We start from the raw sequence: 25,965 nt of genomic DNA, 5'->3' as shown, positions 1-25,965 counted from the left end.
CACTGTGCAAACACGTCCATTATTTAGTGCAATTTGGTTGCCATGGGAAGACTGTATTTAGTAAACAATTATAATCAAATAAATAAAAAATAATCATAGATGAATGCATCACATCAGCAGTCACTGTGGACTCGTTTCGACGACACAATCAACTAACAACACTAGACTTTTAATATTGTTTTTTGTTTTTTGTTTTTTGTTTATTGCCATTATTTGGGATATATAAGGTGCTTTCTCACCACTTTCTTAATCTACTTTTTCAGCAACGCTTTTTTCAAGTTTTGTGGACCTATTATGAAAACCAGTTGATACTCTATTTATGGCTTGCTTGGTAATTATTCGAGTGCATCTCAACCTACAGAAATGTATGTGGGGGGTGCGTGTGTGTGTGTGTGTGTGTGTGTGTGTGTGTGTGTGTGTGTGTATATGTGTGTGTGTGTGTGTGTGTGTGTGTATATGTGTGTGTGTGTGTGTGTGTGTGTGTGTGTGTGTGTGCGCGTGTGTGTGTGTGCGCGTGTGTGTGTGTGCGCGCGCGTGTGTGTGTGTGTGTGTGTGTGTGTGTGTGTGTGTGTGTGTGTGTGTGTGTGTGTGTGTGTGTGTGTGTGTGTGTGTGGTGGAGAGAGAGGGAAAGGGGGGTGCTGCGCTGCATCCTGGGTACAAAGCTCCATGGTAATGCAGCGAGGTCCTAAACACACACGCGATGACACAGGGGCGAAAGTGAACGGAGAGCAGTCGTAAAGCGCTTGTGTACGACATCTCGCTCTGGATCTTACGGGGTTTTATATATCGCCTACTGCAATAGAACTGCAGTTACAATGTATCCACATCGTCGCTCCTTTTAAGCAATGCTGTGATCGCGTTTTGTTTCATTCGCATCGCATGGAGAGAACGAGAATGAAGCGTAGCGTTCTGGTCGCCGCGATTCGCTTCTCTGGGAAATGGTAGCGTATGAACCGCACTGGAAGGAACATGGTTGAGAGGAGCAGCAAATTTCTGTTGATCGTTGTGGGCTCCGTGTGTTTCATGCTGATTCTCTATCAGTACGTGGCTCCGGGGGTGATCAATTTCGGCTCCCCACACGGCTACTTCACGGAGGAAGATGAGGGGGACATCTTCCCGACCCCCGATCCACACTACGTGAAGAAATACTATTTTCCCGTTCGGGACTTGGAACGAACGGTCGATTTCGAAATCAAAGGAGAGGACGTGATAGTGTTTTTACACATTCAGAAAACCGGAGGAACTACCTTTGGAAGACACCTGGTCCAGAATGTTCGCCTGGAGGTTCCCTGCGACTGTAGACCGGGGCAGAAGAAGTGTACCTGCTACCGGCCGAACCGTAAGGAGACCTGGCTGTTCTCCCGGTTCTCCACGGGCTGGAGTTGTGGCTTGCATGCGGACTGGACCGAGCTAACGAACTGTGTCCCCGGTGTGCTCAATAAGAAGGAGAACAAATTGAAAAACCTAAGGTGAGAACGCCAGGACATTTATGCAGGCTGCATCTATGCCACAATTAGGCTACTGTAACTGTATCGCTTATTTGGGCCACAGTATGATACTTTATTTGTAGGATTGGCCAACTCTAGCCAAATGAAATGAATACTCCCTCCGCGACCCCAAACTTCAATTGTCGCTCATTTTTGGACCTAGGCTATTTGATGATGTAGAGTAGACTATGGCATTGTATTATTTTAACTGGAGGATACATGGACCATTATAGCAGGATAAAAACATTGTGGGAGTGAATGTCTCATGTCTAAGAAGGTTTGGTGTGATATTAATTGTTGATAGACAATGGTACACGTCGGGGTGCATTCTACCTGTGTGTGATTAGATTAAAGGAATTACAGAATGGAGATTAAATAATTAATTAGATTATAGATTAAAGAATGGAGGATCAACAGTGTCTGACAATTGTTGATAGGTGGTTATATACTTACCTTGCGTTATCGCTGTAGGTAGGCTACTTCAGGTTACAGAAATTAACTGCAGCTACTGCAGCTTATTCTGAATTGTTGCCTGAAACATTGTGTTTCATGAATGTATATTAGTTTGAAGGTCTACATAGGACAGGTTAAAAACAAGGAAAACAAGGGGAAAACATTTAAACATTTAAACAACTATGAAAAACATGTCTAGACCCATACAGCCCTGTCGCCTCTTCCCATTGTTGTTGTACGCAACATAATCAATGCACCTCCCTTCCTCCCGCAAGTCAAACTAGGCAACGGCCTTTGTAGGGGGTTCCTATTATTGTTGTGCGCACACTTGGAAGAAACATGTCTTCTTGTCGCCGCGTAGGCCAGACAATGTAAGCGGTGTGCTGCTTTACACTTAAATTGCATAGAAAACGGAGCTCTATCGCACAAACTACCTACAAGCATCGTATAGCGGGACAGTCGTGTGCCACCTTGGGTTGGGTGCGCGATTGAAGGTCCTCCGCCCATGTTCTGAGGCAACCGTTCAGCAGTTCGTGACGTTAGAATTATAAGGTTCTATCTCTCTGTTTCTTACATAATCTGATCCATTAGGTGTTTATTAATGCCTGTGTGGTGTTATTTTTTAAAATGTTGACATTTTTTAGTTAGTAATTAATAAAATACAAAGGTTCCATCTCACAGAACATAATGGAATGTAAAAACGTTGTTTTTTTTAACTGTCACAGTCAGTTCAGTGCATTCGGAGATGGGCCACATCAATCAGGCTCCCTGCTCCATCAAGGGGGCAAAAGCAGAGGTCTCTGAGCGATACCCTGCGGGGGTCTGGCTCCGCTCTAATCCGAGTGATTATTACCGCTAGTGTAGCCTAGACACACACACACACACACACTCACTCACACTACTGCTGGTATTCCTGGCGTCATTCCCAGCCCCCCTGGTCTCCACGGTCAGAGGTGATAACGTGTTTGGCCATTCCGCTCTGTCGACTCAGATAGCCTAATGCTGGAGGGAGGATGTTTATCTCATCCATTTGCTGTGTGTGCGTGTGGGTATGTGTGTGTGTTCATGAATTGTGCCTATACTGGCTAAGACTTGTACACAAAATAACGAGAGACAGACTGATATGTCTCTTACTGTGAGCTTCTAGGGGTATCTACTGTTGCAGCAGTGTGTGCCGGGAGGATGGTTTCGACATCTGTCTCTATAGAAGTGGTTGAGTGGGAAGACAGAGAGAGCTGTGTTTACATAACAGTGGTCTTATTAAAGACAGACTTGTCAGTATATACAGTGTGTGGTGGGAGTGGCTTTAGCAGACAAGAGAGAGAGTAGTGGGAATCATTTAGAAAGGGAAGACACTTCAGAGCACGACAGAGAACCCTAATTCCCATTACAGAGCCGCGCTGGGCTGGGCTGGGCTGGGCTTGTTATGCAGCCAGCCACCATAGTTCCTGAAACAAGGCTGAAAAGGACAATGTGAAATGAAAATATCTGAGCCAGCACAGTAGGGCTGGGTATTGGCAAGGACATCACAGTACAATGCCTATCGATATAGGCTAATACTATTGCGATACAATACATATTGTGACACATTGCCATGCTCATATATTTACTGAAAATATTATTGAATAGAATATTGATACTGAGTTCTGTACCACCATAGTACAATATTGATATAACAAAAACAGATCGATTCTAGGCCTGTGTTATTGATGCAGTATTGAAAAAAATGGAAAAACAATAGAGCAATAATCAGCTGTAGTGATTTTATAGCACTGCCCTGCAACACAGTAGAATTGTGGATGGCCCTGTATTGTTTTCTGTAAGCTCCTAGGGGGTTTGATTCACATCGTTCCAAGACTGTTTTGTCTGAGAGAGACACAGACTAGAGACAATGGTCTTCCAAACTCTCTTTCTCCCTCTCTCTACACACACACTCACCGAAGACTTTATTAGTAACACTACTAATACTAGGGATGCACGATATGCATTTTTCCCAACCGATACCGATACCGATATTTACCCGCTTCTCGTGGCCGATACCGATACCGATACCGATATTATTATTTTATTTTTTCTTTCCTAGCACCAGGGGAGCTCCCCCTCCCAAATTTCGTTGTTTGGTACCTGTACTATATCAATGACAATAAAGACCATTCAGATATCATTTCACAGTTGATAACCTGTAGTTCATGCACACCCGAAGGTAAGAAAGGCTATGTAGTGAGCAAAGATTGATGATTTAATATTCCATAGTGATCTCACCAAATCTAACTTACATCACTATTGTTAACACAACAAAGAGAACACTTCTGAGTCTTCAAATAATCATTTATTATTTCCTCTAACAAACAGAATCTGTTATACAGTGCACAATGCTTTTTTTAGCCAAGATCTGGCCTCCTTTTATGAAAACAAAAAAGGCTCACCTAAGAGTAATAAGATCAAAAAAGTGTCAAAAATAAAGTGCACCTTGTGCATCAGTCAATACAAAAATAAAGACTTTTAAAGAACCAAAAGTTTTATAGAACTTTTACAGAAACTAGTGCCAAATGGCTGCTTAGTCTGCAGATAAACAGAATGATACAAGGCACATAGTAGGCTACACTAGTATGCTTAATAAAGCAACTGAAAAGGGCTGGGCTATGCTACTTTTAGTGCATGAGGATGAGGTAGGTTGTGATAAAGCCCATCAAACGTTTTGCATAAGAATTCAAAATAAATTGCACTGACATGGAAAAACAAAAAGTGCATGTTTTCCTTGTAAACAACTTGTCTTGTATAGCCTACATTCACATTCTCACCTAAATAATAGACACGTTTTCCATTGGTGTTCCCTAATATACAAACTGAATACAATTCCTACCTCATAGAACCTTTGCTAGCCTAGTCTTCAGAAGCAGTAGCCTAGCCGCGGTGGTAGCCTAGCCTTCAGAAGCAGTAGCCTAGCCGCGGTGCAACACATTGAACACGCATTTGAAAACTGCAGGAAGACAGCAGACAGCTCAAAGGCTCAAGCAATCAATGAAAAAATAATGGAGTTGGTGGAGCTACCACCGCGGCTAGGCTACCTTCTGAAGACTAGGCTACCACCGCGGCTAGGCTACCTTCTGAAGGCTAGGCTACCACCGCGGCTAGGCTACCTTCTGAAGGCTAGGCTACCACCGCGGCTAGGCTACCTAGTGCTTGATATTCCTTCCATACAGCGTGCTTGCAATGGTGAATCTTAAGGTGACTTATGAGATTCGTTGTGTTGTAACTCGTAGACCTTTGCCCTCCTCTCCAAACTTTTGTTGAACATGTATTGCAAATTGCAAACGCAATATCTGCCTTAGAAATTGTGAAGAATGTCCACACCGGGGAAGGCGTGTTTCGCTCGCGTCTCGTCTATACAAACTGCGTGCCTGAGCGCGGAAACCGGAAGCAGAAATATTTCCGGCTTCATATTATCGGTTAAATATCGGCTAAATTTTATAATAAATACCGATACCGATAAACATTAATTCCTCAATATCGGGCCGATAAATATCGGTGCCGATAATATCGTGCATCCCTAACTAATACTTGATAGAGCCTCCCTTTACTCTCAAAATAACCTAAATTCTTCGTTCTATCTCAATGATTCCACAAGATGCTGGAAACATTCCTTTGAGATTCTGGTCCATGATGACATGATTGCATCACGCAATTCCTGCAGATTCTTCAGGTGACACTTTCAAGCTGTGAATCTCCCGTTCTACCACATCCCAAAAGTGTTCTATTGGATTCAGATCCGGTGACTGGGAAGGCCACTGAAGAACACTGAACTCATTGTCATGTTCCTGTAACCAAGAGACAACTTTTGCTTTGTGACATGATGCATTATCATGCTGGAAGTAGCCATTAGAAGATGGGTGCATTATGGCCATGAAGGGATGCACTAGGTCAGCAACTATACTCAAATAGGCTGTGGCATTCAAGCAATGATCGAACAGGCCCAAAGTATGCCAAGAAAACATTACCCACACCATTACACTACCTGAATGAATGAGAAGGTGTACAGGTGTTCACAATCAAGTGCTGATTGAATGAATGAATGAGTGAGTGAGTGTGTGTACACACTGTATATCCCGTATGGCTGTGGAATGGTTTTCTCAAAGGAAAGAGAGATGTCACACCAGAGCTGTGTAGGAATGGAGAGAGATTTCTCATAGAATGGATGGGATGGATGGTTGTGTTGGAGGAAAGAGATCTTTGCAAATCAGAGAGGAATGCATAAAACCGGAGACAAAGATGAATGTGATTTTCATCAGAGGAAAGCGAGATATGTCGCGTCTTGAGAGAGAGAGATAATAGCGGTGGTTGTGTTGGAGGAAGGATTCCTCTCTCATTCCACAGAGAGCGTTGCTGTCGGAATGGTTTTGTCATTTGCGGCATGACAGCTCGGCACGGCAGCTCTCAGATCAGTTTAAATGCTCTCAACTGGTCCCCTGGGATCCTGACACACACACGCACACACACTGATGCTGGGCCATGGCTACGAGTTGGCTTCTAATTGGTTAAGGAGATGCATATCACACTGCTCAAATTAGTGCCACGCTTTCAGTGGGAAAACAATCTATAAAACATCTTAGTAAGCGGAGTGTTGTGATGGGGCTAATTTTACCGTCTGTATCTCACTGCCCCCCCCTCCACCACCCCACCCTCCTCTCGTTCTCTCTCTCTTTCTCCTACCCTCACCTCTCTCTATGATTGTTTCGTTCTCTAATCAAACAGCAGGCTTGCTTTCCGCTTGGTGGCTTTATAGCTGTGGGCTCTCTCTCTCCCCCCTCCCCCCTCTCTCCCTCTCCCTCTCCCAAGCGTGACTACTGCATTAGAGGAAATGTCTTTTCATGGAAGATTTGCTGCAATTTCCAAAATGGCTGCTTTGCCTAATGGACAACTGCCTTCGTTCTAATGAATGATTACATGTACAAGGATCGGGAAGGGGAGAGGATGATGAGAAAGAGGCGAGAATGAGAAAGGGGGGGAGGGGTGGGGGATGGGAGATGAGAGATGGGGAGGATCGAAGGATGAGTGGGGAGAGGAGAGTGTGATTGAAGGGATAGAGGGTTGAAAACATTTAGTTTCATCGTTGGGGAAGGGGAGTTTTCAATTAGCACGGTTGTCAAGCTCCATGCATTACTCTTAATTCTAGGGCTGTTTCAGATTCTCATCACAAATCACTGGTGTGCCTGCGTGCGTGCGTCTGTATCTGTGTCTGGGTCCGTGTGGTGCCATCCACTACTGCCATGAGAATTGAATATAGTGGTGAACTTGAAGAATAGAGTCTGCTCAGACAGGTGGGTGTGTGACTGTGTGTGTGTGACTGTGTGTGTGTGTGTGTGTGTGTGTGTGTGTGTGTGTGTGTGTGTAGCTAGCTAGCCAGGCAGGCCTTCGTTTGTTAATCCAATCAGATTAGCTGGGATTAAACGCGAGCGGCTCGGTGCTCCAAAGCCGGTTATGTCCTCACCCTGACTATCCCGACGCCACATTCCAACATTCCCACATCATCCCAGATTCCAGAGAGTTATTTTCCTACCTTCTGCCCTGGTTTAAAACACTTCTAAGTACTTCTGACTCCTAAGAGTATTGCTAAATTATCACCTCATCGGGAAATCCTTTGCAGAAAGTAGCTATAAAGGGGTAGGAATGAGTGATATCTAGCGACACAACTGAACAGACCAATCAAATGCCTTGCTTGGGCAGAGCCTAAAAAAACAACTGTCCTTTTCCTGGTTTCCTCTCATTGTCTTCAATTTTGCAAGTTAGCATAGGCAACAGCTCTGCAAAATACTCCTGCCCAGTCGGAAGTACCCGAGGCACTTAACGTCATGTGGGGGGAGGGTTCTTGGCATGTAACAGCCAATGAAATCGCGAGCGCATTCTCCCATCACTCCTTCCAGTTAAAGCCAGATCAGCGCATCTAAAATTCTGTGTTTGTTGTGTTGTCAGTAAATGATTTAGAGAACTACTCAATGTGGTGTTTCTGCGAGGAGCACACACACACACACACACACACTCACATCTATCTGCGTTAGGGGGTGTTATCTCACCTGCTGTTCAACCCGACCCTCAAGACGACAGCCTGAAGGCGGTGATGACATGGCTCTAAGTGCAGGATGTCATTTGGGTTCGGCAGGGGAGGAGCTCAGGTTCAACCTCAGTTCACTTAAACCCTAACGCTACAAACACACCGCCGACCTGTACCTCAGCAGCGCATGTGCGTGGCGGAGCTGCTGCTGCTGCTGCTGCTCACGCTTGTGGCTTCCATACTGGCTACCGGCTTCCATACGTGAGACGCGGCTCTCACGCACGCTGTATGGCTGTATAACCTGTTAACATGGGTGTCGAAATGAAAAGCACACTGCTGAGGCAGAGGTCGGCGGTGTGGAGTGAAGTCTCTCTGAAGGACGGACAGAAGTAAGACGAGAAAGGGAATGTATGCATTTCTGCAGTATTAGTGCACTCTCTCTCTCTTTCTCTTTAACCTCTGTTGATGTGTCAGGACAGGCTTCACTGCCCCCCCCCCCCACACACACACACACACAAACACACACAAATAGCCGTGCAGTGAATGATTAGCGAGCAGTTCTATAACTGGTAATGAGGGGCGCTATGCTACACTAGCTCCGAGTCTGCGAACAGGATTACCGCCTATCGATTAGCCTAGCCTAGAGTTTAGCTTTGCATTACTGGCGGCGGTGACTGATTAGCGGGACATTTCTATGGTTGTTAATGAGCGGCACCATGGTATGCTACGCTAGGTCGTGCTTGCCGTGTGAACCGGATTACATCCTGTTAATTAGCCTGCCGCCTTCGCAGCAGTTGTTGCAGGCCTTCGGTCAGTTGAGTGATCTGGTTTTGTCCTTCTGCTCAGTCCTTCAAAAATCTTTTTTTCTAATTCCCTTTCTCTCTCTCTCTCTCTCTCTCTCTCTCTCTCTCTCTCTCTCTCTCTCTCTCACACACATGGGTGCTCTCTGTCTCTCTTTGTCTTACTTCTGTCTCACACTCACTCTCTCTCCCGTCTCTTTCCCTCAGGAGGGTGAGAGTGCCCCCCTTGGGAATGTAACATTTCTCTTTCCATTAAATGCAGTGTTCTGTCATCTCTCCAAGAGAGGATGTGACCTCAGCTTCCTGTCATGACTTGTCTCATTTATTTTTTGTTTGCGATTAAGTAAATTCATTTCATTTATTCAATATATCACTGCAGAGCTGTGTGTGTGTGTGTGTGTGTGTGTGTGTGTGTGTGTGTGTGTGTGTGTTTGTGTGTGTGATGGTTAGGAGGAGGCATGTGAATGGAGTGGAGTGTCTGACAGGCGTGCTAATTGAATTGTGGGAAAAATGCAAATCCCAGACTGCTGCTTAGAATCAGTGGGAGGAATTAAACTGATTTGGACTGTCCCCCCTCCCCACACACAGTAACATACTGAACTCCTCAAAAAGGATTGCTATAAAGAATGTTGTCTCTCCATTCCCCCCCCCCCTCTCTCTCTCTCCATCATACTTTTAAGTCACTTTTTCACATAGTCTCTCACTGTATTTTGGTCTTTAGCTTGTTGTGTGTCCAGTGAGGGGTGTGAGTGGAGGCAGATGTTGAGCAGAGAGAGGGACCAAGCTAGGGGAGTGAGAACCATGGTGGAGAGTCACAGCAGAAGACCGGATTGCCAGAAGACGGTCTTGAAGGAGAGAGAGAGAGAAAGACAGACAAAGAGACTAACGTGTGTGTGTGTGTGTGTGTGTGTGTGTGTGTGTGTGTGTGTGTGTCCTTTCAGATCAGTGTTGTTCACATATCTGGAAGGTGACCATCTCAGAAACCCCTTCCCTCTCTCGTTGTGACTAACACTCCAAGAGTCGTGTCACAACAGTTGACATCTCACCTCCTGCTCTTAACTCAGATGTGATACTGTGGGCCTATGTTTGTGTTCTCATTGGTGAAACTGTGACACTCCTGCTTTAACATCTTGTAAATCTTACATTAAAATGTGGTTAAAAAAGAAAAGAAAAGAAAAAATGTATCTGTAAGACTAACCTAGATGAATGTCAAGCTAGAATACTTAGAAATCTGACTATTTCTGTCACTTTTTTTTCAGCCCTGATTCTGACCCTCTCTGCTGTGTATCTAGGGCATGGTGTGGATTTCATTTTTCTCTCTCTTTTCTATTCTCTCTCCTTCCCTCCATCTACTCTCCCTTTGCTCTCTCTCTTTGACTTTTTCACTACCTCTGTTCTCTCTCTCTCTCTCTCTCTCTCTCTCTCTCTCTCTTTGCTCGCTCTCTTTTTCTTTTTGAATACCTCTGTTCCCTCTCTTTCTGAGAGGGGTTTCATTTCCTTTTTCTCCCTGTTGTTTTCAGTTTTCTCTGTGCTAGCTTCCTCTGGAGAGGGGAAGTGATGCGTCAGGATGTGCTTTTATCTGCCAGTGATCTGATCTGATCTGGGTTTGTGATAGACGCACACACACGTTTGCATGCGCGTGCGCACACACACACTGTGGGGGAAATAAGTATTCAACATATATTTCCATTGCATGACATTTAATAATAATAATAATAATAATAATAATAGTGTCTTTCTCAAACTCAAGGACACTTTACACAGAAAAAAAAACAAGCAGGACAATAAACAGCAAAAGAAACACAACAAACAAAAAGGTAGATTGGGGAGAGTGTTAGACCGGACCCAAGCCATGCTGTACGAAGGCGAGTCTGAACAGATACGTCTTGAGTCTGGTCTTGTGTGTTGAGAGTGTCTGAGCATGTGATGGCTGGTGGAAGGGCTTGGATCCACAGCTTGGATGCAGCAACAGAAAAGGCACAGTCGCCCAGTGTGCAACGCCTAGTGCGAGGTATGACGAGGAGATCAGCATCGGAGGATTGGAGACTACGTTCAGGGGTGTAGAGTTGGAGATTAGCCCAGACAACTACACAGCTAAAACAATTGTAACACTCCAATCCATAAAAAAGTGATATGCAATAAAGGGGAATGACACAGGAAAGAAGCATTGAACACGATAACTGAAATGTATTTAATACTTGGTGGAGAAGCCTTAGTTTCCAGTGACAGCTTCCAGACGTTTCCTGTGCGAAAAGAATAATCTCTCACAGTGAACAGGTGGGTTTTTGGCCCATTCTTCAATACAGTCTTTAAATCTTCTGGGGGGCCGCTGATTAATCTTAATCTTCAGTTCCTTCCACAAATGTTCTATTCTATTAGATTTAAGTCTGGCGATTGGCTAAGCCAGTCCAACACCTTTATTTTCTTCCTCTTGAACCAATTGAGAGTTTCCTTGCAGTATGTTTTGTGTCATTGTCCTGCTGGAAGATCCCCCCGCGTCTCATCCTCAACATCCTTGTAGATGGCAACAGATTCTCAAGAATTTCCTGGTACATGGCTCCATGCATCTTCCCTTTGATAATTTGGATTCCACCAGTACCATGTGAAGAGAAACTTCATGATGATGCTTCCACCTCCAAACTTCACTGTATGGCAGGGTTCGACAGTGCGACTGTTTTGGTCGCATTTGCGAGTGAATATATTTCTGTGCGACTTGGAAATACATTCAATCGCACCAGTGCGGAAAAAAAAAGAAAAAAAACTGAACTATTGTCATGCGCAGTCAATCTTATGTTCGTTAATAAGATCACAGCGCATCTAAACCAATGCAATCCTTTGAAAACAGAAGAAAAAAAAACAGACACGTGACCCGCAAGCACAACAAGCGCGCATTTACATTTGAAAATCCTGTCAGAAAAAGACCGCTGTTAAAATGAATCCGATTACGGCATACTTTAGCAAGGCTAATGTTAGCACCGTTCCAGACAGAGAGGAGGTAGAGGGGGGTAGTGGAGTCAACATTACAGCTGGAGACGAGAGTGACGAAGAAAACAGAGACGGGGAAAGCGAGGAGGAGAGCGCCCGGTCAGAAAGTGTGTCAGGGGAGGGGGAAGGTCATTATCCACGCGGTGATAATGGCGGTGCCACTGCCAACGCGATGTCTGGTCTGACAAAAGTGACAAAGGTCTACAGGTACAGTGCCGAGTGGCAAACATCTTTCCTGTGGCTGTTGCTGAAGGAAGGGAAGATGTATTGCAAGTGGTGTGTCGCCCACATGAAGTTAGCTGGAAAGACCGCGTTTGTGTCAGGAGACGCACAGCTGAAACGTGACACAGTGAAAAAACATGGTCTGTCTCGCAAACATGTGAAATGCAGGGAAGCTTTCATGTCAGCTCAGAACAAGCCCCTTGAGAAAGCTGTTGGACGCCAGAAGGCTAGCTCCAGTGAGGAAATTAAAAGACAGCTCAAGTTAAAGTTTAACATCGCTTACTACGTGGCAAAAGAAGAGATCCCATTTATTAAATTCCACAAATTATTCGCCCTTCACAAGAAAAATGGCGTTGAATTAAATCCAACCTATAGTAATGACAAACGATGCGCTGACATGATCGGGCAGATAGCGGACCCCTATAAGAAAGACTACCAAGTAAGGCAAAGTAGATCCAGATAGCCCTACACTTAAACACATTCATGTTTATTGTATGTATGTTGTTTTTGAATAGTGAGAGGTGAGGGTTAAAAATTAATTAACAGAACATACTGGAACTGGTCCAAATTATGTTGGTGCTCCCAATCTCGGCTGCCCAATGTGAGAGGGGGTTTTCAGCCCAGAACCGCATTAAAAGTGCAACCAGAAGTAGGCTGGCCGTTTCTACCACAGAAGACCTAATGCGAATCAGTTTGGAGGGGCCTCCGCTTGAGCAGTTTGATCCAAGTCCAGCGGTTGAAAGATGGCTTGATAGCTCTAAGCGGGCCAGGCGACCAGATTATCAAGACTGCTGGACCACAGACATTCTTTGCATTTAATTGCTCAGAATTTATGAATTTTATATGAAAGCCTGGGCTTAATTATTTATTTATTCATGAATCATTTATTAATAAATGAATATTCTTACTTCCCCTTTACATTGTGTGAGTCTCCATTTTTATTACGGCCAAGAGCCGGTTATGATAATTCTGATATGTTATGATTATGATAATTTGTTGTCGTCATACGAAAATTGCGCAATTTTCATTGTGCTACTGAAATTTTTGGTGTGCTACTAATTTTTTTGACATGGTAGCACAGTGCTACCTGGGGAAAATGTAAGCGTCAAACCCTGCAGCAGTGCTGTATGGTATTTTTAGGATCATATGCAGAGCCGTTTCATTTCAACATGGCACGTCACGTTGTTGCCGAAAAGTTAGATTGTTGTCTCGTCTGACCAGACTACATTCTCCCAGTAATCTACAGGCTTCTCCAAATGTTCTGTAGCAAACTTCAAACGAGCTTCAACATGCATTTTCTTCAATAATGGATAGGGGTGTGATGGTACACATTTGTACGGTACACCACAAAGTTTTGGTATGGGTCTTTCTGTTCAGTACTTGTGTGTACCGAAGGAATGCAGCTTAGTTTGAACCACTGCATGTGCAGAACCTTTTTGTGTTTACGGAACTTGTTTTTTTTGTGTGTACGGAATCACTAGTGCCATTCTGAGGTTCGCATTGCGATGTGTTCGACTAAAAACCTAAAATATACAACCGCATCGAATTAAATGAAAATAAGCATCATTGAGAATAAGCGATGGCACTAGTGATAGGCGACCCGTAATGCACGCTATAACATCGACCGTAATGAGCTACGAGAGCACTTAAATACGAAATAAAAACTGTAAATAATAAAAACTGTTTTAAAAACGAAAAGTTTCTTAAGAAGCCTAATTCCCACGTAAAGCTAATTCCGACTGTCAGATTGACTCTGCTGGCTAAAACATGATTAAAAAATGACATTTGAGGAAGTGATATGAGAACAAGTGCCTCAACGTACCTCACTCTTCTCCTTTTTTTAATACACACACACACACACACACCCTAGGGAACCGCACTGTCTTTGAGGTGGAGGACATCTCATAGCTTCTTCATCTGTGTTGCTGTGAAAAGGCTGTTAGCTGTTACCTGTCTACTTATTTTAGAGGCAGCCATTTTAGAGGTAATAGATTGTTTCCAGTTTCCAGTTGAGGCCAATTCCTAATAGTGGTTACTTCCTGGTATTGTGTCGTTGGTTTTGAGTAAGCCACCCACAATGCAAATGCGTCTCCAGTAACCGTGTGTGTGCGTGTGTGTGTGCGCGTGTGTGTGTGTGTGTGTGTGTGTGCGTGTGTGTGTGCGCGCGTGTGTGTGTGTGTGCGTACCCTCTTTTTGTGCATTCTTTCTTGTGCATCTTCAACTCCCCCGCCTCTCTCTCACTTTCCCCCTCACTCCCCCTCTCTCTCCGTCTTTTGTCCAATGTCTCTTCATGCTTGACCAGGCCTGCTCTGACTCTTGACTTCAAAGAGGTGCTTCATTCATCAGTCACTCATCAGAAAAGGAGGCCATTCAGTGCCCTGCTAAAAGGGAGGGAGGAGGAAAAGAAAGAGTGTATAAAAAAAAGAAGAAGAGAAAGAGTGTATGAAAAGAGAGTGAGCGCACGAGAGAAAGAGGATCCGCTCTTGACCGCAGGGGACCTCAAGAGTCCCAAAGTAGGATTGACACACTCCCACTGCATATGCATTACACTGGCACTTACACACACACACACACAGCACACACTCACTGCAGTCATACGCATGCGCACACACACACGCGCACACACACACACACAGCAGTCATACTCCCACTACCAACATACACACTGCACAGACAGCAAAGATACTCCCACTACACACTAGGGGTGCAACGGTTCAGTTGGCCCACGGTTCGGTACGGTTCGGTATTTTGGGTCACGGTTTTCGGTACGGTTCGGTTCAGAAACAAACGTTCCAGACCAACTCGACCTCTGACCAAAGGCCGCGTTCGAGGCATTCATGTGGACGCTCCGGCGCTCTCAGAGCTAATTTACGAACGCGGCCAAATTTATCTTCTCGCCATAAAGCTTAAGCGTACAGTGGGCTTCCTGTATAGATTTAAATCTTGCTTTTCCTTGGCTTCCAGAAAACGTCTTGTCTCCGCCCTTTTCCTTTCACAATTGGATTATGGTGATACAGTATATAGGTTTGCTTCTCTGTCCACTTTATCCAAGCTAGACCCCCTGTATCATTCGGTTCTAAGATACATCACCAATAGTGCCTTCAGGACCCATCACTGTACACTGTATAGTCTGGTTGGATGGCCATCTCTTTCTGTCAGAAGGCTCCAACACTGGTACACTCTTGTGTTTAAAATCATCTCTGGCTTCTTACCGAATTATCTGGGCCTGAAGTTCATCCCTATACCGAGTGGCTCGGGTCTCAGGTCTCGTAGATGGCTACAATACAAGGTGCCACTTATCATGAACAATGTTGGAAGGGCAAGCTTGTCTTATTATGGCCCTTGGTCTTGGAATGACCTACAGACTACTTTTAAATTAGAGGCCCTTATTTCCATAAGTATCTTCAAGCGTAGATTAAAGGATGTGGTCACCGCTCGCTGTACCTGCTTTGGTTAGACTTCTCAATGTTTTAATCACCTTGTAAATACCCCTACCATTGTTTGTCTATTGTATTGTTGCCACTGTCTTATGTCCTGTCTTGTTATCTGAACTGTTTTTTTAAGCTACTATTTTGACCCTGTCTTGGCCAGGTCTCTCTTGTAAAAGAGGTTTTAATCTCAATGTGACTTCCTGGTAAAATAAAGGTAAAAAAAAAAAAAAAACGAAAACCGAAAACCGTCACGGTTCACTAGTGAATTGAGCCGTGGAACGCAAACCGTACCGTCCGTAAAAAACCCGAGAACCGTTGCACCCCTACTACACACACACACACTCCTAAATTGTTCTTATAGAGCGTATAATATACAGGTATATATAATATATATTATAGTGAGCAGTTGCTTATCCCCTCCTCTGTTGATCATTTCTTTATCCATCTTTCTTTCTTTTCCTTCGTTCTCTTTCTTTCTTCTCTCCTCGTCAGACACAAAGGGGGTGTTGAGGCCTGTTCCTCAGCCTACTCCCTCACACCACCTGGAGTATGAGAGCCTACATACACACACACACCCCTCTAGCTATGTCTTCCCGTCTTGATTTAAGAAACTCCTGTTTCCCCTCAACCATGTCGCTTAGAGTCGCCCAAGCACGCCGTGTTGTCACACACACATTCCATTTCAATTAAGTCCTTTGCTCAGGGAAAGAGGTGTGTATGTGTGTGTGTGCATCTAGTGCTAGTCGGCATCTCAAAAGGTTAGATTTGGATGTAAGTGTGTGGAAGAGAGAATGTGTGTGTAGCCAGGGGATGCATACTCAAGGGAAATACTCTACTCTCCTTCTACCCCCCCCCCCCCCCCCCCCCCCCCGCCCCCCCCACTCACTCCTCCCCGAAGCTCCCTTTTGACATGTGTCTTCTGTAGTGGCTGGCTAGCTCTTTTTCAGGTCAGTGGGTTTTTGCCATTTCTCCCCCTCTGAGCAGGAGTCCTGCCGACACACACACACACACACACACACACACACACAATAATGGTGTAGAACCATTGGCATGATAGAGAGTGAGAGCGTGCGGGGGTGTGGTGATCACTTGCCTTTTCGTCACACGCAGGTGTGTCCTTTCTCACACCTGGTCCCAAATCCCAATCCCTCCATTTATTCCTCCTTTTGTCTCTTTTGTCGGTCATCTATCCGCTGGTTTTTGTCCCTGGGTTTATTTGATTAATCTCCAGAGCAGTCATGCAGAGTTTTTTTTTATAAATGTCCTAACAGCCTGGCTTTGAAAACATGCCCGTCTCTTCTGTGTACATGTTGGCTGGCTTAGTACGCTGTTATGTTGTTATGCCTGTTGTGACTAATAGTCTTGTTCTTTTGTGTTAACAGTATGTCTGAGGATTTGTGTGTGTCAGTGTGTGTGCACATGTGTGTGTGAGAGCTGGGCTCAGGGTGTGTGGGCTCAGGGTGTGTGCGATTCTGTTATTGTAGACGTTGCTTGACCTTTTCTTCTGAATAGGCCGGTATATTAGGCAGTTGACTGGCCGTACATAAAATAGTTTTAAAGGTTGGACTGTATTTCTTCTTAGTACTCTTAGTAGGACTACTTTACTCAAATGCCCCCCCCCCCACAAAAAAATAAAAGAAAGTATTTTTCTCATCAATCCACTATAAGTATATTCCCATAAATAGAATTATTTTGTGCATTAAAGCCTCATAGATATCATGTTGACAAGCTTATATTTACCTCCTGGAAAAGTGACAAGGGGACCCTAACCCTTTAAGTAGAAAAGAGCAGGACACACACACACACACACACACACACCAATCACCAATCTCCTTTACTGGTGTAGAAATCTGTTGTCTCTCACTTCTCTCACAGCTCTTATAAACTAAGCAGAAGTGTGGAGAATTTAATGAAACACCTCATATTTTGGTAATTCATTATAATTATTATTATTATTAGCATCTGTTAGCCAAGGCTGAGTGTGTAGTCTGTCTACTTTATACAGCTCCTCTAGTCCCTGTGGATGGTGGGATCATGATGACGGGGGGGATGATGATGGTGGGGGGGGGGATGATGATGACAGGCGTATCAGCAGAAATTCACACAGGGAAGAAAAAAACAGTCAAAAGCCTCAACATTTCCCATGTATGTATTTTTTTGGTTTGTTATTACCTGCTCATCTCACCCCTGTCTCATATACTGTACACAAACCTGTTACTAGGAATTGACTGGCAACATGCCACGGTCTGCAGCAGGACACAGATTTAACAGTGTGGCCCAGTTTACACAACAGTACTGGTAAATGACTGGTTACCTACAGCACTGTGAAATGGCGCTATGTAAACAGAAATGAAAGAGGGAACGGCCGAGAACAGAAAGAGAGAAAGAGGAAGATGGAAGGAAGGAGGGAGGGAGAGAGAGAGAGAGTTCTCTGTGGTAAGTCAATGATGTAAGCCTAGCTTAGCTTAGAGCCTGCCTCAACACGTCTAGCCTTAGTCAGTACAGCCACTCATGATAACCTTGCTAGAGGAGAGAGAGAGGGATGGAGGAGGTGGAGGAGGAGGAGGAAGAAAGAAAGAGGGGGAGATGGGTGAGATGGGTGAGGGGAGCTAAAGAGGAAGAGGGAGGTTTTAGCAGAAGCAGAAAGAGGAGAGGAGGGGGGAGGGGGGAGGGAGAGGCAGAAAAAGAGAAGAGAGAAAATCTCAAGGATAGGAATTTCCCTTCACCTCTCTGCCCCTCCCCCACAACCCGTAACCTAATGGAATGTTAATCGGTGTAAAGGGGTCAGCCCCTGTGTGTGTGTCAGGGTGAAGACGTCACTGACCCTCTTACCTCAAGTGTTGTCCATAGGGCTCTGAGTAAGTGACTGAGTAGACAGTCAGTCTGTATTCCAACGTTCCAACAACGGTCCTACAACTCACTTATAGCCACACTCTGTCGAGGAGGTTCATGAAGTCTGCAGAGAACTGAATGGACTTGGGAGATGAATTGAGGAGAAGACATGGGGTTTCTCCTGAGCCCCGGCATTCACAGACTGTGTGTATGTGCGTTTGTGTATGTGTGTATGTGTGTATGTGCGTTTGCAGGCGCTTGATTGAGTTAAAGTGCAATTTTTGCTTAGACTCCCACACACTCTCACACACACACACACACGCACAGTAGCTGTCATTGTTTTGAGTTATTGCATTTGTGTGAAGAGAAAAGCTTCTCTCTCTCTCACACACACACAAACACACAAGTCTCTCACAGAGCGTTGACAGTTGAGGACAGCTGGAACTATTTCTCTCTCCCCCCTAGTCTCTCTGCTCTCGCTTACCTTTACTTCTCTCTCTCTCTCTCTATTCCTCTCTCCCTCCTTCCCTCCCTCCCTCAGCATCTCTATCTGATAGGGCCAGCTGCCATTAGCCTTATCTTTCAGACACTCCCCTAGTCTCTCTCACACACTTTCTCTTTTTCCCTCTCTCGGTCTGCCCAAGTTCCCCCCTGTGTGTGTGTGCGCATGCGTGCATCAGTGTTGGCGTGTGCACAGAAGATTGGGCTCCACCAGGGGAGGGAGATCTGGAAGCAGACAAAAGAATCTGAGAATAACTCCCCTACTTCTGAAAATCCCTACATAAATACACACACACACACACACACACAGAGCACTTCATTAGGAACACCTGTACACCTTCTCATTCATCAGGTAGTGTAATGGTGTGGAGAATGTTTTCTTGGCATACTTCGGGCACGTTAATATGAATCAATCATCGATTGAATGCCACAGCATATTTTAGTATTGTTGCTGACCATGTGCATCCCTTCATGGCCACAATGCACCCATCTTCTAATGGCTACTTCCAGCATGATAATGCACCATGTCACAAAGCCAAAATTGTCTCTTGGTTTCATGAACATGACACTGAGTTCAGTGTTCTTCAGTGACCTTCCCAGTCACCGGATCTGGATCCAATAGAACACCTTTGGGATGTGATAGAATAGGAGATTCACAGCTTGAAAGTAATCTGTGGAATCTTCAGGAATTGCGTGACGCAATCATGTCATCATGGACCAGAATCTCAAAGGAATGTTTCAAACATCTTGTGGAATCAATGCCACGAAGAATTGAGGCTGTTTTTAGAGCAAAGGGAGGCCCTACCCAGTATTAGTATAGTGTTCCTAATTGTCCTGTGAGTGTATATATACACTTACACACCTTGTCCAGTCACCTGGGCGGTCATGAGTTGGATACATTTGGAAGGATTAGTGAACATGTGTACTGTTTGTGTTCCTAATGTTTCTCTCTTCCTCTCTCTCTCTCTCTCTCTCTCTCATCTGACCTTCCTGTCATCATCCATGGTGTCGTGCTGTCACCCCTCAGGTAAGACCTTGGGATTTGACCTGTGTGTGTGTGTTCTGTTGGCACAGGGTTTTTTTGCGCAGTGTTTGTTAATCAGGCATGTCCTTGGAGCCTGTGACTCTCAGCATTCCTACAGTGCCAATGTCACAGTGGAACCACTTTAGTCAGAGTCAACCTCTCTCTCTCTCTCTCTCTCTTGCGCTCTCTCTCTCTCTCTCGCTCTCTCTCTGTCTCTGCCCTTTGTTAGGATTAGTTTGATCATTCCGGTGTTTACCTGCTAAGTTAAACGTTAACTAATTGTGAAGAAGTTCTGAAGCTCTTTGTGTGTGTGTGTGTGTGTGTGTGTGTGTGTGTGTGTGTATAGGCGGGGGGGCAGTTGGCTGTCCATAACAGTCTGTTATAGGGAGGAGCTGGTTAGTTCTCTCTCCCTCTGTGGTTTTTGAGTATTGTTTGGTGGTTTGAATGAGGACCTTATCGGTGTGTGGGTGTGTGTGTGGGGGGTGTTGGTGTGTGGGTGTGTGTGTGTGTGGGTGGGTGGGTGCGTACAAACAGTGTCCCTGTGAGGATATTTGTGGTATTCCTACTGGGATTGTTGTACTTTCTTCTGTATATAAAGATCTGTGTGTGTGTGTGTGTGTGTGTCCCTCTCTGTAGGTGTCTGTGTGCCTGTCTGTGTGTGTGAGAGAGAGTGTGTGCGTGCCCTGCAGGATCTTGTTTTTCCTGAGTTGTCTCCTGTGATCTCACCTACAAAGCCCTTCTCTCATTTCCCATCTCTCTTTCTCCTCCTTCTTTTCTGTCCATCGCACTTCTCTTGTTCCTTTTGTTTCCTCTCGTCCTTGTAGCTTATCTCTGCCTCGCAGTGTAGCCGAGCTGAGAAACAACACCTGTGTGTGTGTGTGTGTGTGTGTGTGTGTGTGTGTGTGTGTGTGTGTGTGTGCGCGTGCGAGTGTCCGTGTGTGCATCAGGCTGCTTCGGTGCAGTGTAAAGAGGTCTCTCCACGTTATGCCACCCAGCCGTCTGTTTTTCTCCAATCCATTTATTTTTCGTCCTCCGTTTCCTTCTTCACTCCCTCGCTCTCTCTCTCTCTCTCTCTCTCTCTCTCTCTCTCTCTCTCTCTCTCTCTCTCTCTCTCTCACACGCTCGCTCTGTGGTCCTCTGTTTTACAATCTCTCCTTTTACACCTCAACGCCTTTCTTCCCTGCTGCACTGTAGCTCTACACAGCGGTGTGTGTGTGTGTGTGTGTGTGTGTGGCAGGACAACCAGAGAGATGAATCTCAGCCCAATGGCATGTGTCTCCAGAGTGGCGGTCCTAGAGACTGGGCCCAGCTGTGTCTTTCCCTCCACTGATGTTAGGATGAAAGGAGTGACATGTTTCGCCTCTGAACAGCATGTGTTACACACACACACACACACTGCAAAAATGAACATACACACAGACTGTATTTGCCTCCAGCAGTGGGTTGTTTCTCTGTCTGCCAGACTGAAACACAGGGACTCAGGGGAGGGTTTTGTGCTTGGTGGAGGAACAGTGGAAGATGATGGGGGAGGCTTGAGTAAACACACTACCACAGCTCGTCTTGGGTCCATATTACATATTCTCATCAAATATTGGAATATTTGAAGCTACGATATTGTTTGTCTGACAGAAAATAGTCTGTGAAAGTGCTCAAAAGTTCCGATAACGGCATAACGGGCATGAAAATCGAGATGGGAAGAGTGTTCTCTTTGTTTCACCAGACTGTTGACAACAACAGCCATACGCTCAATCCACTGCCGTTTGGTCATTGTTGCTCACGCTGGTGTGTCTCCATCCAGCCACCATACTATCGTGATGAACGATACAATGGTGCGTCGCGATATTTTCATTTATTTAATATTGTGAAAGAGAAAATGTGTCTCCAACCCTACACACACACACACACACACACACACACACACACCCACACGTGTGTTTCTGTCCCTGTACTCCACTACTCTCAGGGACTTGGGAAGAAAGGATGACCCAGATGGAGAGGAGTGAGGGAGAGATGAAGTACAGGATAATGCTAAAAAGAGAAATGGGGCGGGTGGTGGGGGAGGGTGGGGGGGGGCGGTGGTGTGTTGAGACACCAGTGGTCCATGATGGCTGTGTCCCAATACTCTCAGAAGCATTCATCCCTCCCCTCCCCTCCCCTTCTTCCCTTGCCTCTGTTCCTTTGACTCTTTCCCTCCTCTAGTCTTCACTGGAGAGAAGCGGGGGAGAGGAGGATAGAAGATGCGACAAGTACATGTAATAATGAGATGCAGGGTCCCTAGTGATCCACTTACAACAGCTGTGTGTGTGTGTGTGTGTGTGTGTGTGTGTGTGTGTGTGTGTGTGCCAGCGTGTGCGCAAGGAGGGGTTTCTCAAACAGCATTATTAACTCAACTGGATTTTGCAAGGGTCCCCTCCCCCTCACATACACACACAGATGTACAGACAGACAGACAGGCAGGCAGACAGACAGACAGACAGACAGACAGACAGAGCGCGCCTGACAGCTCCCCAGGCTCCTATCCTGGAAAGGCGAGGCGACGACGAGCACTGGAGCATGCTGGGATACTGGAGGGACCCCTGATTTCGCCTTTGAGCCCCCGCAGCTAAGTTAATACTTAATGTCCTATCACACATACTTCAAACACACACACACACACGCACACACACACACAATGAATGAAATATTCAGGAGCTCATGAAATAGTGATGACCATTGATGGAATGAAACCTGCTAATTTAACCAGGACCTGCTTCTCTTTGTTAGGGAGTAAATGAGTTGATGAAGAAATGCAGGGTTTAAACACACACACACACACACGGCAGGACTAATGCCAACAGTAGCGAGAGCTCTGGTCTGTGGGGACAGTTTCTGACCGCAAGTGTGTGTTTTTTGTTTTTTTTAGACCATTGGTCCCTCTGAACTCAGGGGCTGCAGAGCACTGTGAAGAGGAAGAGAGAGCGACCGTATGTGTGTACCTCGATGTGCTCTTACCACCCTATATAGGACAGCTGTCCTATTTCCAGGAAAGAAACAACTTTAAAGGTTTCTCTAGACTAGTGTTGTTCCGATACCGATACTAGTATCGGCATGGCCACCGATACGCACAAAAATGCTGGTATCGGTATCGGCGAGTACTAACAAAAAACAAATTCCGATTTTTTTTTTTTTTTTTTTTTTTAAGTACTAAAGTTATTTTGTTTGTAAATGTTCACTTGCTGTTGCACTACTACTACGACTGTTTTATATCTTAAATGGATATTGCACTGATTGGCATCTGTGAGAGCCACATTTCAGGTTTTATAAGGGGTTGATTTTCTTGTCACCATACCAGGTAGACAATAAAAAAAAGTTCTATAGTATGGTATTTTTTCCTGTTTTACAAAGGTTTTGAGCAGTGCCAGACTAAGTGTTAGCAATAATTTTACATCGAGGTGAGTATGCGGCTCAAAAAACATGTTTTTTTGTTTTGTTTTTTCAAACGCCGTGGTATCGGATCGGTACTCGGTATCGGCAAGTACTGCACGGTCAGGTATCGGTATCGGTATCGGGATCAAAAAATGGTATCGGAACAACACTACTCTAGACGGTGGTCATGTAGAGCTGAGATGAGGAATGTGAGTGTCAGGAAAATGGTATTGACGATTGCGTTCATAATTGGGATGTAATTGGACAACTAATATATTTTCTCTGTGTGTTTGGGTAGGGTTTTCGTGTGTGTGTGTGTATGTGTGGACCTCAACAATTAGGGCATATGACATCAGAGTTATGTCTGTTTGTGGCTATTGGATTGTTTAAAGGTCCCTAATTGTTCTTTTAATAGTTTTTTTCCCCTGTAACCGTTTGTGAGTGTGTCGTCATAGCTGTGGTGTGTGTGTGTGTGTGTGTGTGTGTGTGTGTGTGTGTGTGTGTGTGCGCGTGCGGCATGGTTTCCAACTGCAGCCGCTTCACATTCCCCAAGTGGCTAATTGTCTGTGTGTGCACTTTCCACTGACGTAACTGAACTCATGCATGAGACAGAAAAGAACCTTGATATTATGGCAGAATATATTTTGTGCATCCAGATTTCTCATTAAAGGGATGTTCCAGTGTAACTACTTCATACAGTTGTCTAGCACTAGTAATTGAAGTAGTCCACCACCCAGACAATTTTGTATGTGCAATCTCAATTTCTTTGGCCATCACAATGTTTAAAATAAATAAATAAATGTAAAAAGTCCATAACAGCACTCAAGTATGAAATACTTTGCCAACGGTAATGGAAAATGTTAGTCTATTTTAGTTTCTTTATCAAATGTTCTGTTCTGTTTTAAACATACTCATAACATCAGACTTATTTCCTGACGAATGCGCAAATAAATCTCTCGCGTTGTCAAGTAGTAGGCTAATCGCACAGTAATCAGTCCATTGGGTTGTCCTCAGGCGTGCAAAACCTGCCTTGTGGATGTTATCAATAAAATAAGCTTCAAAAGTGGGTTTGTAAATAATCTATAAAAAATATAAAACAGACAAATTGCATTGTCTTAACATATCCTTGATTTGTGTGTGTGTGTGTGTGTGTGTGTGTGGAATGTGTTAAAGATGTATGAATAGGCTTCAATGGGAAACACAAGCTGTGCGTGCGTGCGCGCAAATCATTGATTAGCTCTCTCATAGTAAGACTCTAAAAAGCAGCATTTCTTGCCACTCAGATTTCTGTTCCTGCTCTCTGTGTGTGTCACCCGTTAATCCTTCCCCCAGTGTTGCGCTGTAATCCTTCCCCTGTGGAGCAGCGCTGACGGGTTCAGGTTCCAATAGCGTCTCCTTGACCCACTGTGTTTGAGTAGGAGGAGGACTGGATCAGAGCAGCTCAGCCCGGACTCTCTTTCTCTGCGTGCGTGCGTGCGTGTGTGTGTTTGTGTGACGAGGTCAAAGGGCGTATTTGGTGTGCGGCGCCAGACACAGTTGTTTATTTCACTGGAGTCAGTCCTCCTCAGCCCTCTTACACAATGGCGCTCTTTGCCATGCCACCTCTCATCTCCCTTATCAAGGCCATGGCTTTTATGACACTTCAACTTTATGACACATTCATTTCATTACATAGTTTACATTCTTTGTCTTGTTGTCTGGGTCAGAGTGCGTTACACACACACACACGCACGCGCACACACACAGAGAAAAACACACTCTCTCTCTCTCACGCGCACACACGGAAAAACTCTCACACACACACACGCACCCCCTCCGCCCTCTCTTCACAAACACTAACCCCACCCATGTCACAGACGTACACCAGACAGATCAGTTGTATACTCCAGTCGATGAGTTGGCCCAGCTGTTAAATCCATCATCATCATTTCCTCTGCCAGGTGTATATGCATCATATGATGGGAATTCCATCTGGCCTATTTTTCCGCCCATGGAGCGATACAGTCCAGTGGCTTTAGCGGTCAATACTTCCCTTTTGCTCTATATCTATCCGTGGTCAACTCAATAATACCTCTGTTGGTGTGTGTGTGTGTGTGTGTGTGTGTGTGTGAGAGAGAGAGAGAGAGAGTGTGTGTGTGTGTGTGTGTGTGTGTGTGTGTGTGTGTGTGTGTGTGTGTGTGTGTGGGTGGGAGAACAGATCAATTCTCTCATTAGTTTGGCTGTGACCTCAGACCCAAACAAGGAATAGAGTTCTGGATAGCAAATGGAACGTTGTGTGTGATTTATTTATCCACGCAGTGAGGCCAAGGTCTCTTTTGCAGTTGCCCCCTGTTTACAGTACAAATAATTACTTGGGGTTAGGGAAGGAATGCTAGAGAAGGAAGAATTATTATTCTTTTTACTCATTTGTAGTAGAGACGGGGGTAGTGGAGATGAAGAGGTCAGTCAAGGTGTAGCCTGAATAGATGGGTCTTCAATCTCTGGCGGAAGATAGATAGTGACTGCAGTCCTGACAGCAGTGGGCAGCTCGTTCCACCAGCGGGGTGCCAGGACAGTCGTGACCGAGTAGAGTACTGCTGCATCCACATAGAGGTGGCAGTGCCAGGTAACCAGCTGACCACCCTCAGTCTATCCTGAAGATCATTCCGTCTAAGGAGCACGGTAGCTGACAAATATCCCTAGAAATTAACCGGAAAGCCTAGTGATGAACCTAGTGGTTTAAGAATGGAGGCTGCCGCGTGCATGGAAGTTGTGTCACCATCGTGGAGATCAGGGA

At 45.1% G+C, this 25,965-nt stretch overlaps 1 protein-coding gene across 2 annotated transcripts in view; it reads left to right on the top strand.

Moving 5' to 3' along the window:
* The first annotated feature begins 712 nt into the window (after positions 1 to 712).
* hs6st1a (heparan sulfate 6-O-sulfotransferase 1a) overlaps positions 713 to 25,965 on the top strand; it is a 41,334-nt gene continuing 16,081 nt past the window's right edge. For both annotated transcript variants that reach the window (XM_080547940.1, XM_080547939.1), the window contains exon 1: positions 713 to 1,469. In XM_080547940.1, the coding sequence (XP_080404066.1) occupies positions 949 to 1,469 (521 nt within the window). In that variant the 5' untranslated portion in view covers positions 713 to 948. The remainder of the gene's footprint in view (positions 1,470 to 25,965) is intronic.

Source organism: Nansenia antarctica (assembly GCF_963989245.1).
Source record: "Nansenia antarctica genome assembly, chromosome: 1".
Lineage (NCBI taxonomy): Eukaryota > Metazoa > Chordata > Actinopteri > Argentiniformes > Microstomatidae > Nansenia > Nansenia antarctica.
The sequence above is the reverse complement of the archived record's forward strand: the minus strand, read 5'-3'. Positions and strand labels throughout refer to the sequence as shown.